Source organism: Cetorhinus maximus, chromosome 22 (genome assembly GCF_964194155.1).
Source record: "Cetorhinus maximus chromosome 22, sCetMax3.hap1.1, whole genome shotgun sequence".
NCBI classification, from domain to species: Eukaryota; Metazoa; Chordata; class Chondrichthyes; order Lamniformes; family Cetorhinidae; genus Cetorhinus; species Cetorhinus maximus.
The window spans coordinates 58289229-58309969 of NC_135900.1; the positions used below are offsets into that span (position 1 = coordinate 58289229).

At 42.7% G+C, this 20741-nt stretch overlaps 2 protein-coding genes across 3 annotated transcripts in view; both read right to left on the minus strand.

Annotated features, from left to right (window-relative positions):
- The window catches only part of iqub (IQ motif and ubiquitin domain containing), an 87354-nt gene extending 83552 nt beyond the window's left edge, over positions 1-3802 (minus strand). The window contains exon 1 of one of the 2 annotated variants that reach the window (XM_078568377.1): positions 3718-3802. The gene's annotated coding sequence lies outside the window, so the exon portion shown is untranslated. The remainder of the gene's footprint in view (positions 1-3717) is intronic. The other variant, XM_078568378.1, reaches the window with a different exon arrangement.
- Positions 3803-7566: 3764 nt separating this feature from the next.
- On the minus strand, positions 7567-19472 carry LOC144696725 (NADH dehydrogenase [ubiquinone] 1 alpha subcomplex subunit 5-like). Its single transcript, XM_078568379.1, has 5 exons — positions 19359-19472; positions 14207-14251; positions 12769-12885; positions 11486-11551; positions 7567-7763 (listed from the first exon to the last, which is right to left on the minus strand). The coding sequence occupies exons 1-5, from the start codon at positions 19377-19379 to the stop codon at positions 7662-7664; spliced, it is 351 nt and encodes a 116-aa protein (XP_078424505.1). The 5' UTR covers positions 19380-19472; the 3' UTR covers positions 7567-7661.
- Positions 19473-20741: the final 1269 nt, after the last annotated feature.

Consider the following 20741-nt stretch of genomic DNA (forward strand, 5'->3'; position numbering starts at 1 on the left):
ACCATCATTAGGTTTTCTATACCTCCAATTTCCTTGCTGAGCCCCATATAATCCTTTTCCTATACTCTCATGTCTGTGTGAAATATCATAAGTATCAGCTAAAACAGCAGCTTTCCTGACCTTTTTACTTTGTCTTTCATCGAATTATGTCTTGATAGTTACTGGAATATTATTTCTAAATTCTTTCATAATCTCTCTTACATTTTCAAAAGTCCTGTCTAACTTTAATGCCCAAAACCATTGATCCCAGAGAGTTTCTTTTTCTCTTGCAAACTCTACAAATGTCTGATTAGGTCTCTTTCTTACAGTCCTAGACTTCAACTGATAAGCTTCAGCAACAAGTTCATAAATGCTTAGCATTGCCTTTTTAGTACCTGTTAATCTGCAGATTATTCCTCTGATAAACTAGCATACACAGTCATTGCTGTACCTGACAAAACACTAACATTATAGTCCAAGCATCTCTTGGCCAATAGCTATCTATCATAGCTATCTTTTCAAATGAGGTGAAATATCTTTCTACTCCATCCTTCGTAAATTTAGGCACTAACCAAAGATTTTTAGTTGAATATAATTCCTCAAAGGAATCAAAGTCACCGTCTGAATCACTATCTCTCCTTTCTTCACTTTGTTATGGCAGAGCGGTTGGTAAAGGCTGAGCTGCTCAAATCCCAGAGGGAAACTTGAAACAACTGCCAAAACTGTTATGCAATTCGTATTTTATTTCAAGATGCGTGCCTTGAATTCAGTAGTAATATGTCCACTGAGTCTTAGAGGGTTTTTACAAAACTAAATTAAACATTTATTAAGAGAAGAAAAGACTTTAAACAGATACATAGGTCTACAAATTACCATAATAACTCCAAATCCCCTAATTAATCTGACTCCCAGTTACACCTCCGTTAAGGCAACAGTAAAAACAAATAAATTTCAACAGACTCAGGCAAAGCACCCAATATCCTGGACAGTGATATTCACAGTGAGTCTTCTTAGCTTCGGTTCCTGTAGACAGCAGCTTGATGCATAGAGGCTGAAGACTTTTCACACTTGTTAGATCTTAGAATTCCTTCTCCCTTACACATAACCTCATCTCCCTTATACATGTTCCTCCCTTTTTAATGTAAATTCCATTGTTTCAATATGTCTTTGCAAATTTACTTTTCTCATAATATAAATTGTTCATGGTACTCATGTTATCAGTAACCTTTGGGAAAAATAAACACACTGTTTGGCGTAACATCTTATGGCTAGGTGTAACATCTTACCATCCCTTTGAAATTTAAACTAACCTAATTTATCTAAAAATGCAAACGTTCCTCACACCTCACACTCTAAAACTTCAGCCATGTTTACATATTTAGCATTTCAAACCTAGCTTCCCTTTTGATAACTCAAAAGCTTCAGACCAGCTGCCTCCAATTTAATTAAATCCACCACACACACATCCAGAGAAACTAATCCAAACCGCACTATTAACCTACCTTTACAATAATCACAATAATATTATGAAAATTATATTTCCATGACACCTTCTTCTAAGTTTTTCCCTAGTCAGTGCTCCTTCTCTCTGATACTCAAGCTCAAGCTTTCGCAATTGCACTTCTTGCGCTTTTTTTCTTTTTCTTGCTCCTCTTTTTCCCATTGAAGCTTTTTCATTTCCATTTCTTTCAATCTATCCCTTTCTTTTTCTTTCTCCTTTCTTTCTAACTCAAGTTTTTTTCATTTCTCTTTCTCTTCCAGTTCAATTCTTTTCATCCTTCTTTCTCTCTTTCCTACAGTTCAGGTTTTTGTCCATTTCCATTTCTTTTTCCAGTTCAAGCTTCTGCTTTTCCCTATCTCTTCCTATATCAAGCTGTTTCATTTGCAAGTGAAGTCTTACTAATTCCAGCTGTGACACACTAGTTTCAGATGTCTCTTCCAACTTTGAATGCTGAGCAAGTACTTTAATTATATCAGTCTTATGGAATTCTGCTTTTATTTCTATCTGCACTTTGTCTGCTAATTCTCTCAACTGAGTTTTAGTCAGAGATTTCAAATACTCCACAGTCACATCTTCCAAGCCCAGGAAAATCATAGCAACGGCCAAAGACACTTTGCAGTCCAACCACTTCATAGTTCCTCAACACAAAACTCCTAAGTTCAGTATTCTCCTCGTACTCGTATCTTTTGGACTCACAAATTCCAAACCAATTAAAGAACTGATTGACACAGCCCCAGCTATCCGTGGAGCCCTGAGTGACACAGCCTCAGTTATCCCTGCAGCCCTGAGTGACACAGCTCCAGATATCCCTGCAGCCCTGAGTGACACAGGCCCAGATATCCCTGCAGCCCTGAGTGACACAGGCCCAGGTATCCCTGCAGCCCTGAGTGACACAGGCCCAGATATCCCTGCAGCCCTGAGTGACACAGGCCCAGATATCCCTGCAGCCCTGAGTGACACAGGCCCAGATATCCCTGCAGTCCTGAGTGACACAGGCCCAGGTATCCCTGCAGCCCTGAGTGACACAGGCCCAGATATCTCTAGAGCCCTGAGTAACACAGCCCCAGATATCCCTGGAGCCCCGAGTGACACAGCCCCAGATATCCCTGGTATCCTGAGTGACACAGCCCCAGATATCCCCAGAGTCCCGAGTGACACAGCCCCAGATATCCCCGGTGTCCTGAGTGACACAGCCCCAAATATCCCCGGTGTCCTGAGTGACACAGCCCCAGATATCCCTGCAGCCCTGAGTGACACAGCCCCAGATAGCCCCAGAGTCCTGAGTGATACAGCCCCAGATAGCCCCACAGTCCTGAGTGACACAGCCCCAGATATCCCTGCAGTCCTGAGTGACACAGCCCCAGATAGCCCCAGAGTCCTGAGTGATACAGCCCCAGAATCCTGAGTGACAGCCCCAGATATCCCTGCAGCCCTGAGTGACACAGCCCCAGATATCCCTGCAGCCCTGAGTGACACAACCCCAGATATCCCTGCAGCCCTGAGTGACACAGCCCCAGATAGCCCCGGTGTCCTGAGTGACACAGCCCCAGATATCCCTGCAGCCCTGAGTGACACAGCCCCAGATATCCCCGGTGTCCTGAGTGACACAGCCCCAAATATCCCCAGAGTCCTGAGTGACACAGCCCCAGATATCCCCGGTGTCCTGAGTGACACAGCCCCAGATATCCCCAGAGTCCTGAGTGATACAGCCCCAGATATCCCCAGAGTCCTGAGTGACACAGCCCCAGATATCCCCGGTGTCCTGAGTGACACAGCCCCAGATATCCCCAGAGTCCTGAGTGACACAGCCCCAGATATCCCCAGAGTCCTGAGTGACACAGCCCCAGATAGCCCCGGTGTCCTGAGTGACACAGCCCCAGATATCCCCAGAGTCCTGAGTGACACAGCCCCAGATATCCCCAGAGTCCTGAGTGACACAGCCCCAGATATCCCCAGAGTCCTGAGTGATACAGCCCCAGATATCCCCAGAGTCCTGAGTGATACAGCCCCAGGCCACAGCTCTCTGCAGCCCTGAGTGACACAGGCCCAGATATCCCCAGAGTCCTGAGTGACACAGCCCCAGGCCACAGCTCTCTGCAGCCCTGAGTGACACAGCCCCGGATATCCCCGGTGACTTGAGGTGAGACAATCCCAAAGCAGCGACCAAACTACAAATAACCTGGAACTTGACCCTAGGCCCAACCCGGGGGGGGTTATGTCCCCGAGTATTTGCTGACCTCCGACTCGGGTTCCCCGCCGCCGGCCTCTCCCGTACTGGAGCTCAGCTGTTGTGAGTGGAGCCATAGCAACCGCCGCGACACTGGTGCGCGTGCGCCTTCAAACTGCGCCTGCGCTCTGCCGACACGTTCCCCATTGTGAGGGTGCTGACCTGAGCTCGTGTTTGTAAAGTGCAGTCGTGGCCAGAAATGATAGCTCTCTACTCTCAATTACCTTGAGGCAATTTTTAGAGGAGGTGTCCCTCAGAATCATACGACACAGAAGGTGGCTCTGCGGACTCTTTGAAAGAAACAACTTGCATTTATAAACTTTGCAACTTTGAAAGTGCTGTCCACTTTAGTCCCACATCTCATTCGTTATCACTGTGCAAATTAATACTCCACAAATGCATGTCTAATTGCTCTTTAAAAGATCCTTTGCAAGCTGATTCCACTACCTTTTCAGGTATCCTGTTCCTAATATTAACAATCCTCTCCATGAAGAAATATCTCACTTTCCCTCTAATTCTTTTGCCAATTATTTTAAATCTATGACCTCTGGTTACCAACTCACTTTTTTATTTTCATGGGATGTGGGCATTTTGTTGCCCACCCCTAACTGCCCTTGAACTGAGTGGTTTGCTGGGCCATTTCAGAAGGCAGTTAAGAGTTAACCACATTGCTGTGAAGTTGGAGTCACATGTCAGCCAGACCTGGTAAGGGTGGCAGATTTCCTTCCCTAAAGGACATTAGTGAACCAGATGGGTTTTTATAACATTCAATGATGGTTTTGTGGTTTCTGTTACTGAGATTAGCTTTTAATTCCTGATCTTATTCATTGAATTTAAAATTCCACCAGCTGCTGCTGTTGGTGGGATTTGAAGCCATGTCACCAAAGCATTAGTCTGGGCCTCTAGATTACGAGTCCAGTGACATAACCATTCCACCATTGTGTCCCTCAAAAGAGGAAATATTGCCAGAGGAAATAGTTTCTCCCTTTTTACCTAAACAAAACCCCTGAATTTTAATTGTACCTATTTGGTCTCCCCTTTCAGTTCCCAGGAGAACAATCCCAGCTTCTTCAGTTTCACCACATAACTGACCTCACTCATCTTCAGTCTCATTTTGGTAAACTTCCCCTCTACCTTCTCCAGAAACATTCTTCCTAAAGTATGGTGATCAAAATTATACACAGTACTCCAGCTGGGCCCTTAGAGATTTGTAAAGGTTTAGCATGACTCCTTTGTTTTTGTATTCAATGACTGTCTTTACAAAGCTAAGTAACACATGTACTTTCTTAACCACTTCAACTTGCCCTGCCACCTCCAAAGTTTTATATGTGCACACAGGTTCCTCAGCTCTTGCATTATCCTCAAAATAGTACCAGATACTACCTCTCCATGTTATTTCTCCAAATCCCTTTTCCAAAATATCATAAACATCACTCACCATTGAGCAACACATCTTAAGTGAAAAGCAAAATGCAGCATATGCCAGAAATACTAAACAAAAATAGAAAAAGTTGTAAACAAACAGCAGGACTTAAAGCTGGTTTTGCAGGTAACATTTTTTTTACCTTTTATCAAAAATTTATGTGGGGGTAGTAAAAATTTGAGTGTTAGAGTTACCATAATAAACTGAAGCACATGCAACCATAAAAATAATTAGAGAGTTTTTGGAGAGACACGTGAAATGACAAAAGCCCCTTCACCCCGATCCCACTGCAAGAAACTATATTTGCCAACCTTGTACAAACAAGAAGTAGGCCATTTGGCCCCTCGAGCCTGCTCCGCCATTTAATAAAATCATGGCTGATCTGATAGTAACCTCAAATCTGCATTCAGCCTACCCGATAACCCATTGCTTACCAAGAATCTATCCACCTCTGCGTTAAAAATACTCAAAGACTCTGTTTCCACTACCCTCAGAAAAAATTTCGTCTCATCTCCGTTTTAAATAGGTGATGGTTTATTTTTAAACAGTGACCCCTAGTCCTAGATTTTCCTACAAGAGGAAACATCCTCTCCATATCCACCCTGTCAAAACCCCTCAGGATCTTATATCTGCCAGAAATCTGCCATCCTTACCAGGTATGGCCTACATGTGACTCCAAATTCACAGCAATGTGGTTAATTCTTAACTGCCCTCTGAAATGGCCCAGCAAACCACTCAGTTCAAGGGCAATTAGGGATGGGCAACAAAATGCCCACATCCGCATTGGGAGCAGCGAATGCAGTAGACCAAATTGAAGGAGATGCAAGTGAAGCATTGCTTCACCTGAAAGGTGTGTTTGGGCCCTTGGACGCAGAGGAGGTAAAGGGGCAGGTGTTGCACCTTCTGTGATTGCATGGGAAGGTGCCTTGGGAGGGAGATGAGGTGATGGAGCAGTGGACCAGGCTGTCCCAGAGGGAATGGTCCCTACGGAACGCTGACAGGGAGGTGAAGGGAAGATGTGTTTGATGGTGGCATCATGATGGAGTTGGCGGAAATGGCGGAAGATGATCCTTTGAATGCAGAAGCTGGTGGGGTGAGAAGTGAGGGCAAGAGGAACCCTATCATGGTTCTGGGCGGGGGTGGGGGGGGCGGATAGGAAGGTGTGAGGGAAGAGGGACAGGAGATGAGTCGGGCCTGGAACAGAAAATGCTGGAAAAAACTCAGCAGTCTACTCCCTACAATTCCCTCACAATAAATGATAACATTCTATTAGCTTTCCTAATTACTTGCTGTACCTTCCTCTCGCCTTTTGCAATTCATGCACCCGGATCCCTCAGGGCTCTGCAATCTTTCACCATTTAGATAATATGCTTCTCTTTTATTCTTCCTGCCAAAATTGTAAAATTTATTCAGTTTTGTTAGCTTTACAACTCTGAGGCAGAAATTGGGTAATATCAGAACTCTGTGCAAATGTCCATGTCACTAATTTCAGTTGGGGTGCATTTTGAATGAAAAAGCTTATATTTTTAAGAACACCACCATCTCCATGGTGCATTCCAAAATGTTTTATAGCCAATGGGTTATTTTTGAAGTACACAAGGACCCAGTTCACAATTTGCTCCAGAGGTGCATCAGCTGACAGTGACTTCTAAGCGCCTTGGAAAACTGCCTAAAATAGGTGAACTCCAATATACTAATCAGGGGCCTAACACCCCAAACTGGGTGCAGAGGAACAGGCAGGCATTTTGGTTTTCATTTACCTTGAGTTAGAAAGGGGCTGACTCTCCTAGCTCCACAGCAATTCTTTCACTTTGTGTTGTCTCCACTACTTTCCCAGGATGTATCTGCAGGACAGCGCGACATCCAAGCTGGATGATGTTGGGGAGGCCCAGTACAGTAAACTGCATTCAGAAGCCCAGTTGGCACCTGTAGCTCACTGGTATTATTGAAATGCAGTCCAGTTTGGAGCAGGCCATGGAATCCCACCTTTAGATGTACATTTCAACACGCCACAAATTTAGGGCTGGTTCCCAAAAATTAGCCCAATTTCTCCCCTATCAGTTGAGTTTGAAAGAAATAGGGGAAGGCAAGGTTCTGAATGTTATTCAGCAATCTCGCCACTAAGTGCACCTGGATGGCGAGCAGGGGCAGGAATTGGTTTGTCTGCAATGCCCTCCATGGTTAAAACTCACTGCTCACTGTCCAGGCTCATTCACAAGAGAATGACAACTTGGGCAAAATGCCAGAGGAAAACTGGTATCCAAATCCCACCCAGCAAGAGGTCAATATGAGTAAATGAGGAGCAAGTTGGCAGAAAGGAAATGCTGCTTCATTGCAAAGCAGATTATTCTGCAATGTGCACAGGAATAAAAAGGTGCATTTATAGTTCACATCAGATATTGTGGCATGGAAAAATTCAAAATGAAGCAAAGAACATGTCAGAGATTCATTTTAATAACATTTATACCGGTTGGAATTGACAGAACAGACAGTATGGTTTTTCAAATAAAGCAAAGTAATTTACATAAAGTTTAAATTGGCCATTTCCATTGGTTGTGAGGAGCTTCTTCTATTAATGGTTCCCAAGGTTTCCACTTGGCCATTTTATGTGCCAGAGAGAGTTCATCCTCAGCCTGGAATTGAAATATAAATCAGTATCCAACAGTATTTTAATATCACTTCAAACACAACATTTTAGCATTTCAATTGATTTATGCTTTTCAACTCCCACCAAAGAATTAAGACTAACTGCTCCCAACCACTAGCTTAGTCTTAACAATTGGAAGCTTAGAAAGATATCAGGGACTACGATTCAATTAGTTGCCATCACCCTCCAGAAATATTTCACAACATATTTAGCCATTCACTAAGTCATGTTTGATAAAGATGATTCTTTTCATAAGGAGCTTCTCAGAAAAAAAATTGTACATGTTCTGCTCCAGCCTGGCAGTTTTTAAAAGTTATTTTGTTGAGATAAATAACTCAATAGTCTCAAAGCAAAAAGGAAAACAATGCTGAATAGTGTTTAAATTACTTTTTCTTTGATCCCATAATGTCTTGCCATCAATAATGAACCTGTGCAATACAGTGGTTAAAAAAGGGCAAAGTTAAAGTTGGGCAAATGGTTACAAACTAAAATCAGGAAATAAGTATTCTGTTATTCTCAGCTGCCAACTTTAGGGTGTAATGGTCTTTTTGGTTATTCTGAGTGCGCCAGAATTTGCACGTCAAATTCATACCAAGAATATCCCTTTAATTAACATGTATTAATGAATAAACCTGAAGTGACACCACCTGTCAATAATGCTGTATCATGACACACCAAGAATGTTGAATATTTGACGAGCATGGTCATCTGAATACATAACTGAAATTTTTATTTCAAAGTGATTACACGCTGTGATCTGCACTGTCCTCAGATGCCAGTTATAAACTGCCTGCACTTCAGCTGAGTGTCTCAAATGGATGACAGTCCCATCGTCCATAATTCCTAACCTGAAAATCAGCTAGACAGACACAAGTAGTCAAATTCAGGAAGTCTATTTTGCAGAGCGCCACAAATGCTCAAAGGCGTCAATTTTTTTGTACATTTATGTGCCTTTTAAAATTTTGTTTAAATATGCTCCAGTGAAGTAGTTTGGATCTTGTTTTTTTTATTTATTCTTTCATGGGATGTAGGCAAGGCCAGCATTTGATTCCCATCCTTAATTGCCCTTGAACTGAGTGGCTTGTTAGGCCATTTCAGGGGGCAGTTAAGAGTCAGCCAAATTGCTGTGGGTCTGGAGTCACATGTAGACCAGGCCAGGAAAGGACAGCAGGTTTCCTTCTCTAACGGACATAAGTGAACCAGATGGGTTTTAATGACAATTGGTGATAGTTTCATGGTCAGCATTGCCGAGACTCAATTCTGAATTTTATTAATTGAATTTAAATTCCACCAGCTGTCGGTGGTGGGATTTGAACTTGTGTCTGGATTACTAATCTAGTGACATGACCCCTATGTCACCATCTCCTCTATATTAAAAGGAATTATGTAAATACACGTTGTTGTTGCCTCTAATTAGAGTGCAATAAATTATTATAAATTCCAAAGATCCAAATAAAAGTCACGCTAAATGTTTCTTCCACATTACCTCCAATAATTGGAGAGAATTAATGCATTTTTATCACAAAGTTTAACACATAAATGTGGTATCAAAGACCATCAAAATACAAAACCTATTCATTCATCAGAATAGGAAGTGTAAAGGAAAAAGATAATTTCAGGGTTCAAGTGCTGTAGCTCCAAGTAGATTTTACCTTTGAAAAAATTCTATAAGTTGGGAATACTGCTCTGAATTCAAGATGGCAGGGCTTAATTGAAATTAATTCGCAAAATTAGAACAGTCTCTAGATGTTTACTTGTAATAATGCATTAATAATATATTTAATGAAATATATTATTCTTACTGTTTTCTGTATTTCTACAGACTTCACTGTCAATCATTCTTTTAGCTCTTTCCGACATTTCAAAGACTAGGGTATTAATTTACTATCAGTGCAATCTGTGCTCTCCTTGAATATATACAGAATGGCACAGGTAGTGATTCTTCTTTCATCTCAAACTGGATACAATCAAGTTTCCGAAATCCCACTTGTTGATTTGCAAGTGTTATAATTTACAATCCACCATGTGATATCCTTTAACAGCTGGGTCAGTTAACACAATAATGTGTTTTACTCTAGGAATACGGTAATAAAATATACACATTAGAAATATTCTGCCAAAGTACCAATTCATGTTAGGGTATAATTCCACAGTATTTAGAACCATTTAGTACCTCACCTAAATGATGTTTCCTGTATGTATGAAGCTGGATGGTGGGTGTAGACTACGTATTCAACTATGGGATGCATCACAACTAAGACCAAACCCACTATTAGAAATATGAAGTTTGTAAGATGATGTTGTTTTGGGACTGCCTTTAATTTAGGGTAAATTGCAAGAGTGAAGGTGTCATGTGACCTGTTCTGAAGTTGCAAGACATTCACACCTGTAAACAATAAACAGGGCAGCTGTGCTGATGGTGGATAGACTGTTGGTCTCCAAGTCACAGGGAGGGATTAGGAATGTCAGGTTTGGTAAACTGTTATACTTTAAGCTGTCTATTTAGTTCTAAGGTAGAATGGAGTTGGGGGGTCAAGAGGATAGCTTATTAGCATTTCTACCTGGATAAAAGGCCCATGTGATTCACGTTGCCATGCCGCTGGGCTTTGAGACGGGAAGAGACCATAGCAAACCATTGTAGGATCAGGTTGTGGGGTTTTTCTTAAGATACACCTGAACCTCACAGACAGGTCAGTCTTCAAAAATCTGGGAGAGATCAGAAAGATACAGGCAGCTGGTCCTGCATCTTAAGCAGAGAAAATGCTGGCTCTGTTGGTCAACACGCAAAATGCAGATGGGAGCACACACTCAGATTGAAGAGACTGACTTCACGAGGATTTAAACAAGATTGGAAGATTTGTCTAATTTGGCTAGAATGAAGAAATCTCCAAATTGTCTTTCACTGTGAAAGTCAGTTCAGGGATTTGAAATTATCCAGCTGGAAAAGGAAAAAGGAAACAAGCTATAGGGAGCTGAGAACAGCTTTGGACTGGTTCCTGGAGAATGAGGTGTCCGATTAAGGGACAGAGTAAAGTATAACCAAGGAGGGGGATATTCTGCCATTTTAAAAGTTAATTGGGGTTTTTTTTTGTAGTTTAGAGTGTATGTTGCCTATTGAAGAGTGTTTAGATAATGTTATTTAGTTTATTACAGTAAAAGTCTTTAAACTTCAAATCTTGTCATGTGATCCTTCCAGTCAGTCACTGGAAATTTGAATATCTTTCTAAAAGTTATCGGTCTTTACTGGGATCATAACACCATCTTCATCCAAAATCTACATATTGGATTTCTAGTAATGACCACCGAATAGCGATTAGGCAGGAGAAGTCAGGCTGCACCTCCCTAGCCCAAGTAGCTGAGGCCAAGTGCAATCACCCCAGCCTAGATCAGCTAGCCGAGCACAGATGAAGAACCCAAGACCTAGGGTGTGCCTTCCACTGATATTATAAGCTGGGTAGGCTGCCAATGTTACAGAATGTGTAGTTATACAATGAAAACAGAAGAAAATGCACTACAAACAGAATCTGGACCAAATATGTGCAAAATTCAAACACAAGACACAGGATAGCAATGATATTGAAGGATGGAAGTCCTCTCCATTTTGAGAGGAAATTCCTGACATGATAGTTCCTTCTGCTGCTGAAAGTCTGTACTAAATACATTCTACTGATTTTCATGTGGGCCTTAAATACTCCAGCAGTGACATACCTGTGAAATGACTTCCTCTATCTGCCCACAGTTGATTTTGTCTTCCAGCTTTTGAACATCATGCTCCTGCAATATACAATACAGGACAGGTGACTTGAAATGAACATTTGTGTACAAGGTCTCACTTCCTGTAGGTGTTAGGAAGGATGTTCCAGGATTTCAACCCAATGACAATGAAGGAACAGCGATATAGTTCCAAGTCAGGATGGTGTGTGGCTTGAAGAGGAACTTGCAGGTAGTAGTGTTCCCATGCAGTTGCTGCACTTCCAGGTGTTAAAGGTCATGGATTTGGAAGGTGCTATTGAAGGAAGCTTGGTGAACTCCTACAGTGCATCTTTTAGATGGTGCACACTATTGCCACTATGCATCGGTGGTGGTGGGGGAATGTTTAATGTGGTGGATGGGTTGCTGATCAAGCAGCTTGCTTTGTCCTGGATGGTACTGAACTTCTTGAATGTTGTTGGAGCTGCAAACATTCAGGCACGTGAGAGTATTCCATCACAGTCCTGACTTGAGCCTTGTGATGGTAGACATGTTTGGGAAGACTACTCTCCACAACATTCCCAGCGCCTGATCTGCCCTTGTAGCCACAATATTTATATGGCTGGTCCAGTTAAGTTTCTGGTCAATGGTAACCCCCAGGACGTTGATAGTGAGGGATTCAGCAATAGTAATGCCATTCAACATTAAGCGGAGATGGTGAGATTCTCTATTGTTGAGGATGGTCATTTCCTGCCACTTGTGTGGCAAGAATGTGACTTGCCACTTATCAGCCCAAGCCTGAATGTTGTCCAGGTCTTGCGCAAGCGGCACTGCATTGGGTGGGGGGGTGGGGGCAACAAAAAAAAATTAATCTTCACCTAGCACACAGTGTAAGACAAGGCAAACTTAACTCAATTTAGAATGTATAGTATATTTCCAGTAAAGTGAGCATTACTATTAAGAAAACACATTCCTTAAATATCTTTACCTATAGCTTTTGGTATCACCTTATTATCCTTGATCACTACAATTGTCTGAAAAATATGCAGTATTCAAATGTTGTGTCCCCATAAACATTGAAAAAACGTCTTTCATTTGTTGCATAACATTTATTACCCTTAATTAATGTCATACCATAAGTAATACATTATATTTATTTTTTTTAATCAATCTTACAGAGTTTAAGAATTTCAAAAGAAAGACAGTTATGGGCCTTGAAAAAATACTCAAATGAAACATAACTGATCCATTTGGCAAACAATACGCCATTGATTAAAAACAGTTAAATCAAGCTGGCTTACCGATTTTACCAAGTTAAACCTTTCACTGATGATCTGCTCGGTGTACTTCCTATAGGCTGCATCCTGAGGGATGGATTGCAGGACAGCAAGAATTCTGGTGTACAGGATTCTCAATGACTGAAAGTAAACAATACAAAAAGCATTGGGGCATTAATTCTTTTGTGGCTTATTTCTCTTCTTTTAGTCTCCCCAAACTCTCTCTGGCAGGCAGGACAGACTGCAAGGTTGCAATCCCATCAGATAGCTAATTATATCGTTCAGTCGTCTTCGGTTTTCCCTTTTGTCAAGGAACATTCATCCTCTACATGGTACCTCCCAGTTGCTGTACCAGTTTGAAATTTGGGACTGTTCGGGTGATATAATTAAGTTTCCAAACTAGTGATAGCAATAGGTTCTATTTAGGTGGATAAGTTAGATAAGGAGGGGAAAACTAGTGGTATGAGAATAAAAGATGGAAAGAGGGTCAGGTTAAATGTCAAGACGTACTTTTTTCACAGAGACATCCATTACCAAAACAAGTGGTAAGTACGGGTGGTATGAACTCACTGCAGTCCTTCAAAGAGGGAACTGGACAATTGAGGAGATCCCCAGTTTCGGAAGATAAGTGGAGAGGTAGCTGTAATTTCGCGGTTTCTTTACTAAATCGGCTTAGTTTCTTTGCCTTTCCCAGGTGTGTGAGAAGAACTGTGTTCACAAATTTTCATCCTCCCACACTGACACTAAACAATGCAGCTCCAGCGCAGTGTACATCGAATTAGCCTCAACCTTTCTCTTAATGTCTTGATGAAGCTGGCAGTTGCCTTGAATGAAATCCCAAACATTGCCAGGTGAAATCAACATGAAAGATCTCAGGCAATTAATATATTAAAACCAAAGAAGAAACATATTCCAGACACAACAGACAATCCTCTTCTTCAAAGGTCAGAACTCCCACATCTAGTGCATGCACTAGTTTTTGAATATCATACAAATAACAGATTCAGTCTTTAACTGGGAAGCATACCACTAAATGTTCAATAAAAGAACTTGGGGAAAAAAATTGTGAATTCTGCACCAACATCAATGCCATCTCACTGTTTTGCCTCATGGATTGTCTCTCAGATAAATTAAGTTACAGAATCAATATTTTTTGGAAGTCTCAATGTTAATTTACTACAAGCCTAGATTAGTTATTTCCCCAAGGATTATTCTGACCAGCCAGTCCAGTCATTTTCAATACAACAGAAAGGTTGCTTTCTCTCTCTCCTTGATCAATACTGATGAAATATACTTTTCAAAAGGAAGCTGATGTTTGAATTCCAATCATATTTGAGGCTTTACTATGAGAAATTTAACAATGACAAGGACTGTACCAGATCACACCTCATTTGGTACACTTTACAACACATGGAATTGTACATGTTACAGGACTCAAGGCAAAAATATACAAAAAAAATACCTCATGAGGATTCTGGGCCACAGCAAGACCCACCAACCCAGTGGTCTGCAGGAAAGAAAAGAAATAAGATTAATATGTTCTGGTTCCAAAGAAGAGTCATATTGGACTTGAAATGTTAACTCTTGTTTCACTCTCCACAGATGCCCCCAAGTCCTGCTGAGTTTTCACCACTCTTTTTACTTCAGACCAACATTTGCAGTGTTTTGCTTTTATTTTAAAATTAATGTGTTATGTTTCCACAAGCATATTTTGGCCTCCACTATATTCCCCCTACTTCTCTCAGACACCTTCCTCCTACACTTTTCTCTCTCCCCAGATCCACCTCTCCGTCAATTGTTTTGCTCCATACATATCTTTCTCTCTCCTTCCTCCTTTCCCTTATTTATTGCTCCTCTTATATGTTTTCCCCATCGCTTTTCCCCTATATTACTCCCTCTCCTTTCCCTCAATCTCCATATCCTTTTTTCCTGACATTAATATTTTCTATCACTGTCCTTCCCCTATATATTTGTTATTCTCACTCTATATATAATATATATATATATATATATATAAAGATATATCTATATAGTTTATTGTCTGTCTTTTCCCAATATTTTTATTTATTATTCTATATATTTCTCTCCTTCTATCCCCGAGGTATTTATTTCTCGGTGTATTCCCCCATATATTTACTTCACTCTCTCTCTGTCTGTCTATCCACTGTATATTTTTCTCTTTCTGTGTTTATCGCCTATATATTTTCCCTTTCTGTGTCTTTCAACTGCATAATTCCCTCTATCTCCCAGTTCCCCGCATACGCTTCTCCCTCTCTCCCGGTCCCGCGTGTAAGGTTCTCTCTCTCTCCCAGCCCACGTGTACGCTTCTCTCTCTCTCTCGCCCCCCCCCCCCCCCCACCGTATACTTCTCTCTCTCTCTCGCCCCCCCTGTATACTTCTCTCTCTCTCTCGCCCCCCCTGTATACTTCTCTCTCTCTCTCGCCCCCCCTGTATACTTCTCTCTCTCTCTCGCCCCCCCTGTATACTTCTCTCACTCTCTCGCACCCCCCCGTATACTTCTCTCACTCTCTCGCCCCCCCTTCTATACTTCTCTCTCTCTCGCCCCCCCCTCTATACTTCTCTCACTCTCTCGCCCCCCCTCTATAGTTCTCTCACTCTCTCGCCCCTCTATACTTCTCTCACTCTCTCGCCCCCCCCATACTTCTCTCACTCTCTTGCCCCCCCCATACTTCTCTCACTCTCTCGCCCCTCTATACTTCTCTCACTCTCTCGCCCCTCTATACTTCTCTCACTCTCTCGCCCCTCTATACTTCTCTCACTCTCTCGCCCTTCTATACTTCTCTCACTCTCTCGCCCCTCTATACTTCTCTCACTCTCTCGCCCCTCTATACTTCTCTCACTCTCTCGCCCCTCTATACTTCTCTCACTCTCTCCCCCCTCTATACTTCTCTCACTCTCTCCCCACCTCTATCGCTCGCGCTCTCCCTCTCTCCCCGCATCGCTCTCCCTGTATCTCTCTCTCTCCCCCCCTGTATCTCTCTCTCTCTCCCCCCTGTATCTCTCTCTCTCTCCCCCCCTGTATCTCTATCTCTCTCCCCACCTGTATCTCTCTCTCTCTCCCCCCCCGTATCTCTCTCTCTGCCCCCCGTATCTCTCTCTCTCCCCCCCCCCGTATTCCTCTCTCCCCCCCCCCCCGTATCCTCTCTCCCCCCCTGTATCCCTCTCTCCCCTCCCTGTATCCCTCTCTCCCTCCCTGTATCCCTCTCTCCCTCCCTGTATCCCTCTCTCCCCCACTGTATCCCTCTCTCTCCCCCCCGTATCCCTCTCTCCCCCCCTGTATCCCTCTCTCTCCCCCCCTGTATCCCTCTCTCCCCCCCCTGTATCCCTCTCTCTCCCCCCCCTGTATCCCTCTCTCTCCCCCCCCTGTATCCCTCTCTCTCCCCCCCTGTATCCCTCTCTCTCCCATGTATCCCTCTCTCTCCCCCCCTGTATCCCTCTCTCTCCCCCCCTGTATCCCTCTCTCTCCCCCACTGTATCTCTCTCACTCCCCCTCTCTCCTCCTGTGTCTCTCTCTTTCCCCCACTGTCTCTCACTCTCTCTCCCCCACTGTCTCTCTCTCTCTCCCCCTCTCTCCTCCTCTGTCTCTCTCTCCCCGTCTCTCTTTCTCCCCCACTGTATCTCTCTTGCTCTCTTCCCTGTATCTCTCTCGCTCTCTTCCCTGTATCCCTCTCGCTCTCTTCCCTGTATCCCTCTCGCTCTCTTCCCTGTATCCCTCTCGCTCTCTTCCCTGTATCCCTCTCGCTCTCTTCCCTGTATCCCTCTCGCTCTCTTCCCTGTATCCCTCTCGCTCTCTTCCCTGTATCCCTCTCGCTCTCTTCCCTGTATCTCTCTCGCTCTCTTCCCTGTATCTCTCTCGCTCTCTTCCCTGTATCTCTCTCGCTCTCTTCCCTGTATCTCGCACTCTCTCCCCTGTATCTCTCTTTCACCCATATATATTTTTCTCTCTCTTTCACCCTGAATATTTCTCCTTCCTCCTGTATATTTTTCCTCTCTCTCTCTTTCTCCTATATATTTTTATTTTTCTCTCTCTATCCCCGACATATTTTTCTTTTTCTCTCTCTCTATATCCCCGACATATTTTTCTTTTTCTCTCTCTCTATTCCGTATATTTTTCTTTTTCTCTCTCTCTCTATTCCCTATATTTTTCTTTTTCTCTCTATTCCCTATATTTTTCTTTTTCTCTCTATTCCCTATATTTTTCTTTTCCTCTCTCTATTCCCTATATTTTTCTTTTTCTCTCTCTATTCCCTATATTTTTATTTTCCTCTCTCTATTCCCTATATTTTTCTTTTCCTCTCTCTATTCCCTATATTTTTCTTTTCCTCTCTCTATTCCCTATATTTTTCTTTTTCTCTCTCTATTCCCTATATTTTTCTTTTTTTCTCTCTCTCTATTCCCTATATTTTTCTTTTTTTCTCTCTCTCTATTCCCTATATTTTTCTTTTTCTCTCTCTATTCCCTATATTTTTCTTTTTTTCTCTCTCTCTATTCTCTATATTTTTCTTTTTTTCTCTCTCTCTATTCTCTATATTTTTCTTTTTCTCTCTCTCTTTATTCCCTATATTTTTCTTTTTCTCTCACTCTCTATTCCCTATATTTTTCTTTTTTTCTCTCTCTCTATTCTCTATATTTTTCTTTTTTTCTCTCTCTCTATTCTCTATATTTTTCTTTTTTTCTCTCTCTCTATTCTCTATATTTTTCTTTTTCTCTCTCTCTTTATTCCCTATATTATTCTTTTTCTCTCACTCTCTACTCCCTATATTTTTCTTTTTCTCTCACTCTCTATTCCCTATATTTTTCTTTTTCTCTCACTCTCTATTCTCTATATTTTTCTTTTTCTCTCACTCTCTACTCCCTATATTTTTCTTTTTCTCTCACTCTCTATTCCCTATATTTTTCTTTTTCTCTCACTCTCTATTCCCTATATTTTTCTTTTTCTCTCTCTCTCTATTCCCTATATTTTTCTTTTTCTCTCTCTCTATTCCCTATATTTTTCTTTTTCTCTCTCTCTTTACCCCTGTATATTTCTTTCTCTCTCCCTCTCTTTACCCCTGTATATTTCTTTCTCTCTCCCTCTCTTTACCCCTGTATATTTCTTTCTCTCTCTCTCTTTCCCCCGTATATTTCTTTCTCTCTCTCTCTCTCTTTGCCCCTGTATATATATTTCTCTCTCTCTTTGCCCCTGTATATATATTTCTTTCTCTCTCTCTCTGCCCCTGTATATATATTTCTCTCTCTCTCTGCCCCTGTATATATATTTCTCTCTCTCTCTGCCCCTGTATATATATTTCTCTTTCTCTCTCTCTTTGCCCCTGTATATATATTTCTCTTTCTCTCTCTCTTTGCCCCTGTATATATATTTCTCTTTCTCTCTCTTTTTGCCCCTGTATATATATTTCTCTTTCTCTCGCTCTCTCTTTGCCCCTGTATATATATTTCTCTCTCTCTCTTTGCCCCTGTATACATATTTCTCTTTGCCGCTGTATATATATTTCTCTCTCTTTGCCCCATATCTCTCTCTCTCTTTGCACCTGTATCTATATTTCTCTCTCTCTCTTTGCCCCTGTATCTACATTTCTCTCTCTCTCTTTGCCCCGTATCTCTCTCTCTCTCTTTGCCCCGTATCTCTCTCTCTCTCTTTGCCCCGTATCTCTCTCTCTCTCTCTCTCTTTGCCCCGTATCTCTCTCTCTCTCTTTGCCCCGTATCTCTCTCTCTCTCTTTGCCCCGTATCTCTCTCTCTCTCTTTGCCCCGTATCTCTCTCTCTCTCTTTGCCCCGTATCTCTCTCTCTCTCTTTGCCCCGTATCTCTCTCTCTCTCTTTGCCCCGTATCTCTCTCTCTCTCTCTTTGCCCTGTATCTCTCTCTCTCTTTGCCCCGTATCTCTCTCTCTCTCTCTTTGCCCCGTATCTCTCTCTCTCTCTTTGCCCTGTATCTCTCTCTCTCTCTTTGCCCTGTATCTCTCTCTCTCTTTGCCCGTATCTATATTTCTCTCTCTCTCTTTGCCCATGTATATATATTTCTTTCTCTCTCTCTTTGCCCCTGTATCTATATTTCTCTCTTTGCCCATGTATATATATTTCTCTCTCTCTCTTTGCCCATGTATATATATTTCTTTCTCTCTCTCTTTGCCCCTGTATCTATATATAGCTCTCTCTTTGCCCCTGTATATATATTTCTCTCTTTGCCCCTGTATCTCTCTCTCTCTTTGCCCCTGTATCTCTCTCTCTCTTTGCCCCTGTATCTCTCTCTCTCTTTGCCCCTGTATATATAGTTCTCTCTCTCTCTCTTTGCCCCTGTATATATAGTTCTCTCTCTCTCTCTTTGCCCCTGTATATATAGTTCTCTCTCTCTCTCTTTGCCCCTGTATATATAGTTCTCTCTCTCTTTGCCCCTGTATATATAGTTCTCTCTCTCTTTGCCCCTGTATATATAGTTCTCTCTCTCTCTCTTTGCCCCTGTATATATAGTTCTCTCTCTCTCTCTCTTTGCCCCTGTATATATAGTTCTCTCTCTCTCTCTCTTTGCCCCTGTATATATAGTTCTCTCTCTCTCTCTTTGCCCCTGTATCTCTCTCTCTCTGACCTCCACTCACTTTCTTCAGGATTCCAGCCATTGTCGCCGCGGTGCACTGTGGGAACGCCTCCAGACCGGTTCATCGAGCTCCGAGTCATCGCGAGACCCAGACGCGATCAGAAGACCTCCGAACTCTGAGGGTTGGAGCGACCTTCAGCTTCACCGGTTGGTGGATCAGAGCTGGGCGCGGTTGTGAGGGGGAGGAAGCAGATCTTAATAGGGGCGTAGAGCGGGAAGTGGATTAGAGACGAATAGTAACGGCTGAGCGCTCGGGGAAGGGGGTGAAAGGTTATTGGGGGGTCGGCAGGAATGTGGAGTTGAGGCTATAATCAGATCAGGTCTGACCTTATCGAATGGTGCAGCAGGCTCAAAGGGCCGAGTGGCCTGCTCCTGCTCCCCATGTTCCGAATCACTGGCTTTGGTGGATCACCGGAGCCTGTCTGCCTGATTGTGGCTTCAACCTCGCATTCCTGCCTACCCCCAATAACTTTTCACCCCCTTTTGCATCAAGTATCTATCTGGAGTGATTAAAGTGATTTGGAGATCGGGTGGGGCCTGGGTTTGGGGTAGGGGCTGGGATAGACTGGGCAGGGCTCAAGGTAGAGAGCTCGGGTGGTGGTGCCTGGTGTAGAGGGGTGGGGCCGCTTACTACCTCCTTCTCAAGGGCAACTTGTGATGGGCAATAAATGCTGGCCCAGCCAGCGAAGCCCACATCCTGTGAATGCATTAAAAAATGGGCTAGGACACAAACCCTGCAGAGGGTGGACAGTGTTTGGAGGGAGAGCGATGGACTAAGACTGAACCTGTCCATCTCCGCCAATGTCCCTGAAATGTCAGCAGCACTGTCTCTGATAGTGATACCCAGTAGTGAGGAATGACTCAAGTGCAAACCCTGCGTTCCTCAGACAAATCTGACCATGGCTCCCTTGGACCTACTTGATTCTCGCTGAATGGCTAAAAGAATGTGGCTATCTTTCTACCCTCTCCTGTGGTTTGTGCAGGAAACTGGGCTTTTATTTTTGCTTCTTTGTCTCAAGAAATCTCCTTTCCCACTTTCTCCAGTACTTTGTTAATACAGAACTACATACACACATGTCAACCATCAGCATTTTACAGCCTTGCTTTCCTTTTGCTGGCAGTGTTTTCCTAACCCAGATCAGCATACAGCATTTGTTTCTTAACTGCCTGATATACTTTTTGTTAAAGACTCCCTGTACTCCCTTGCATTCGTTGAGTTTTGCAAATGTCAAAAAATGTGCACTGATGTAGAGCTTTCACCTGTAATGAAGCAATAAAGCTGCATGAATCACAACATTTTGTGCATGCTGAGAATTTGCCAGTCTGCATGGAGATCAGTAGTGTACTGTTGTGTATTAATGTTAATGGATCTGCTCACTATTTT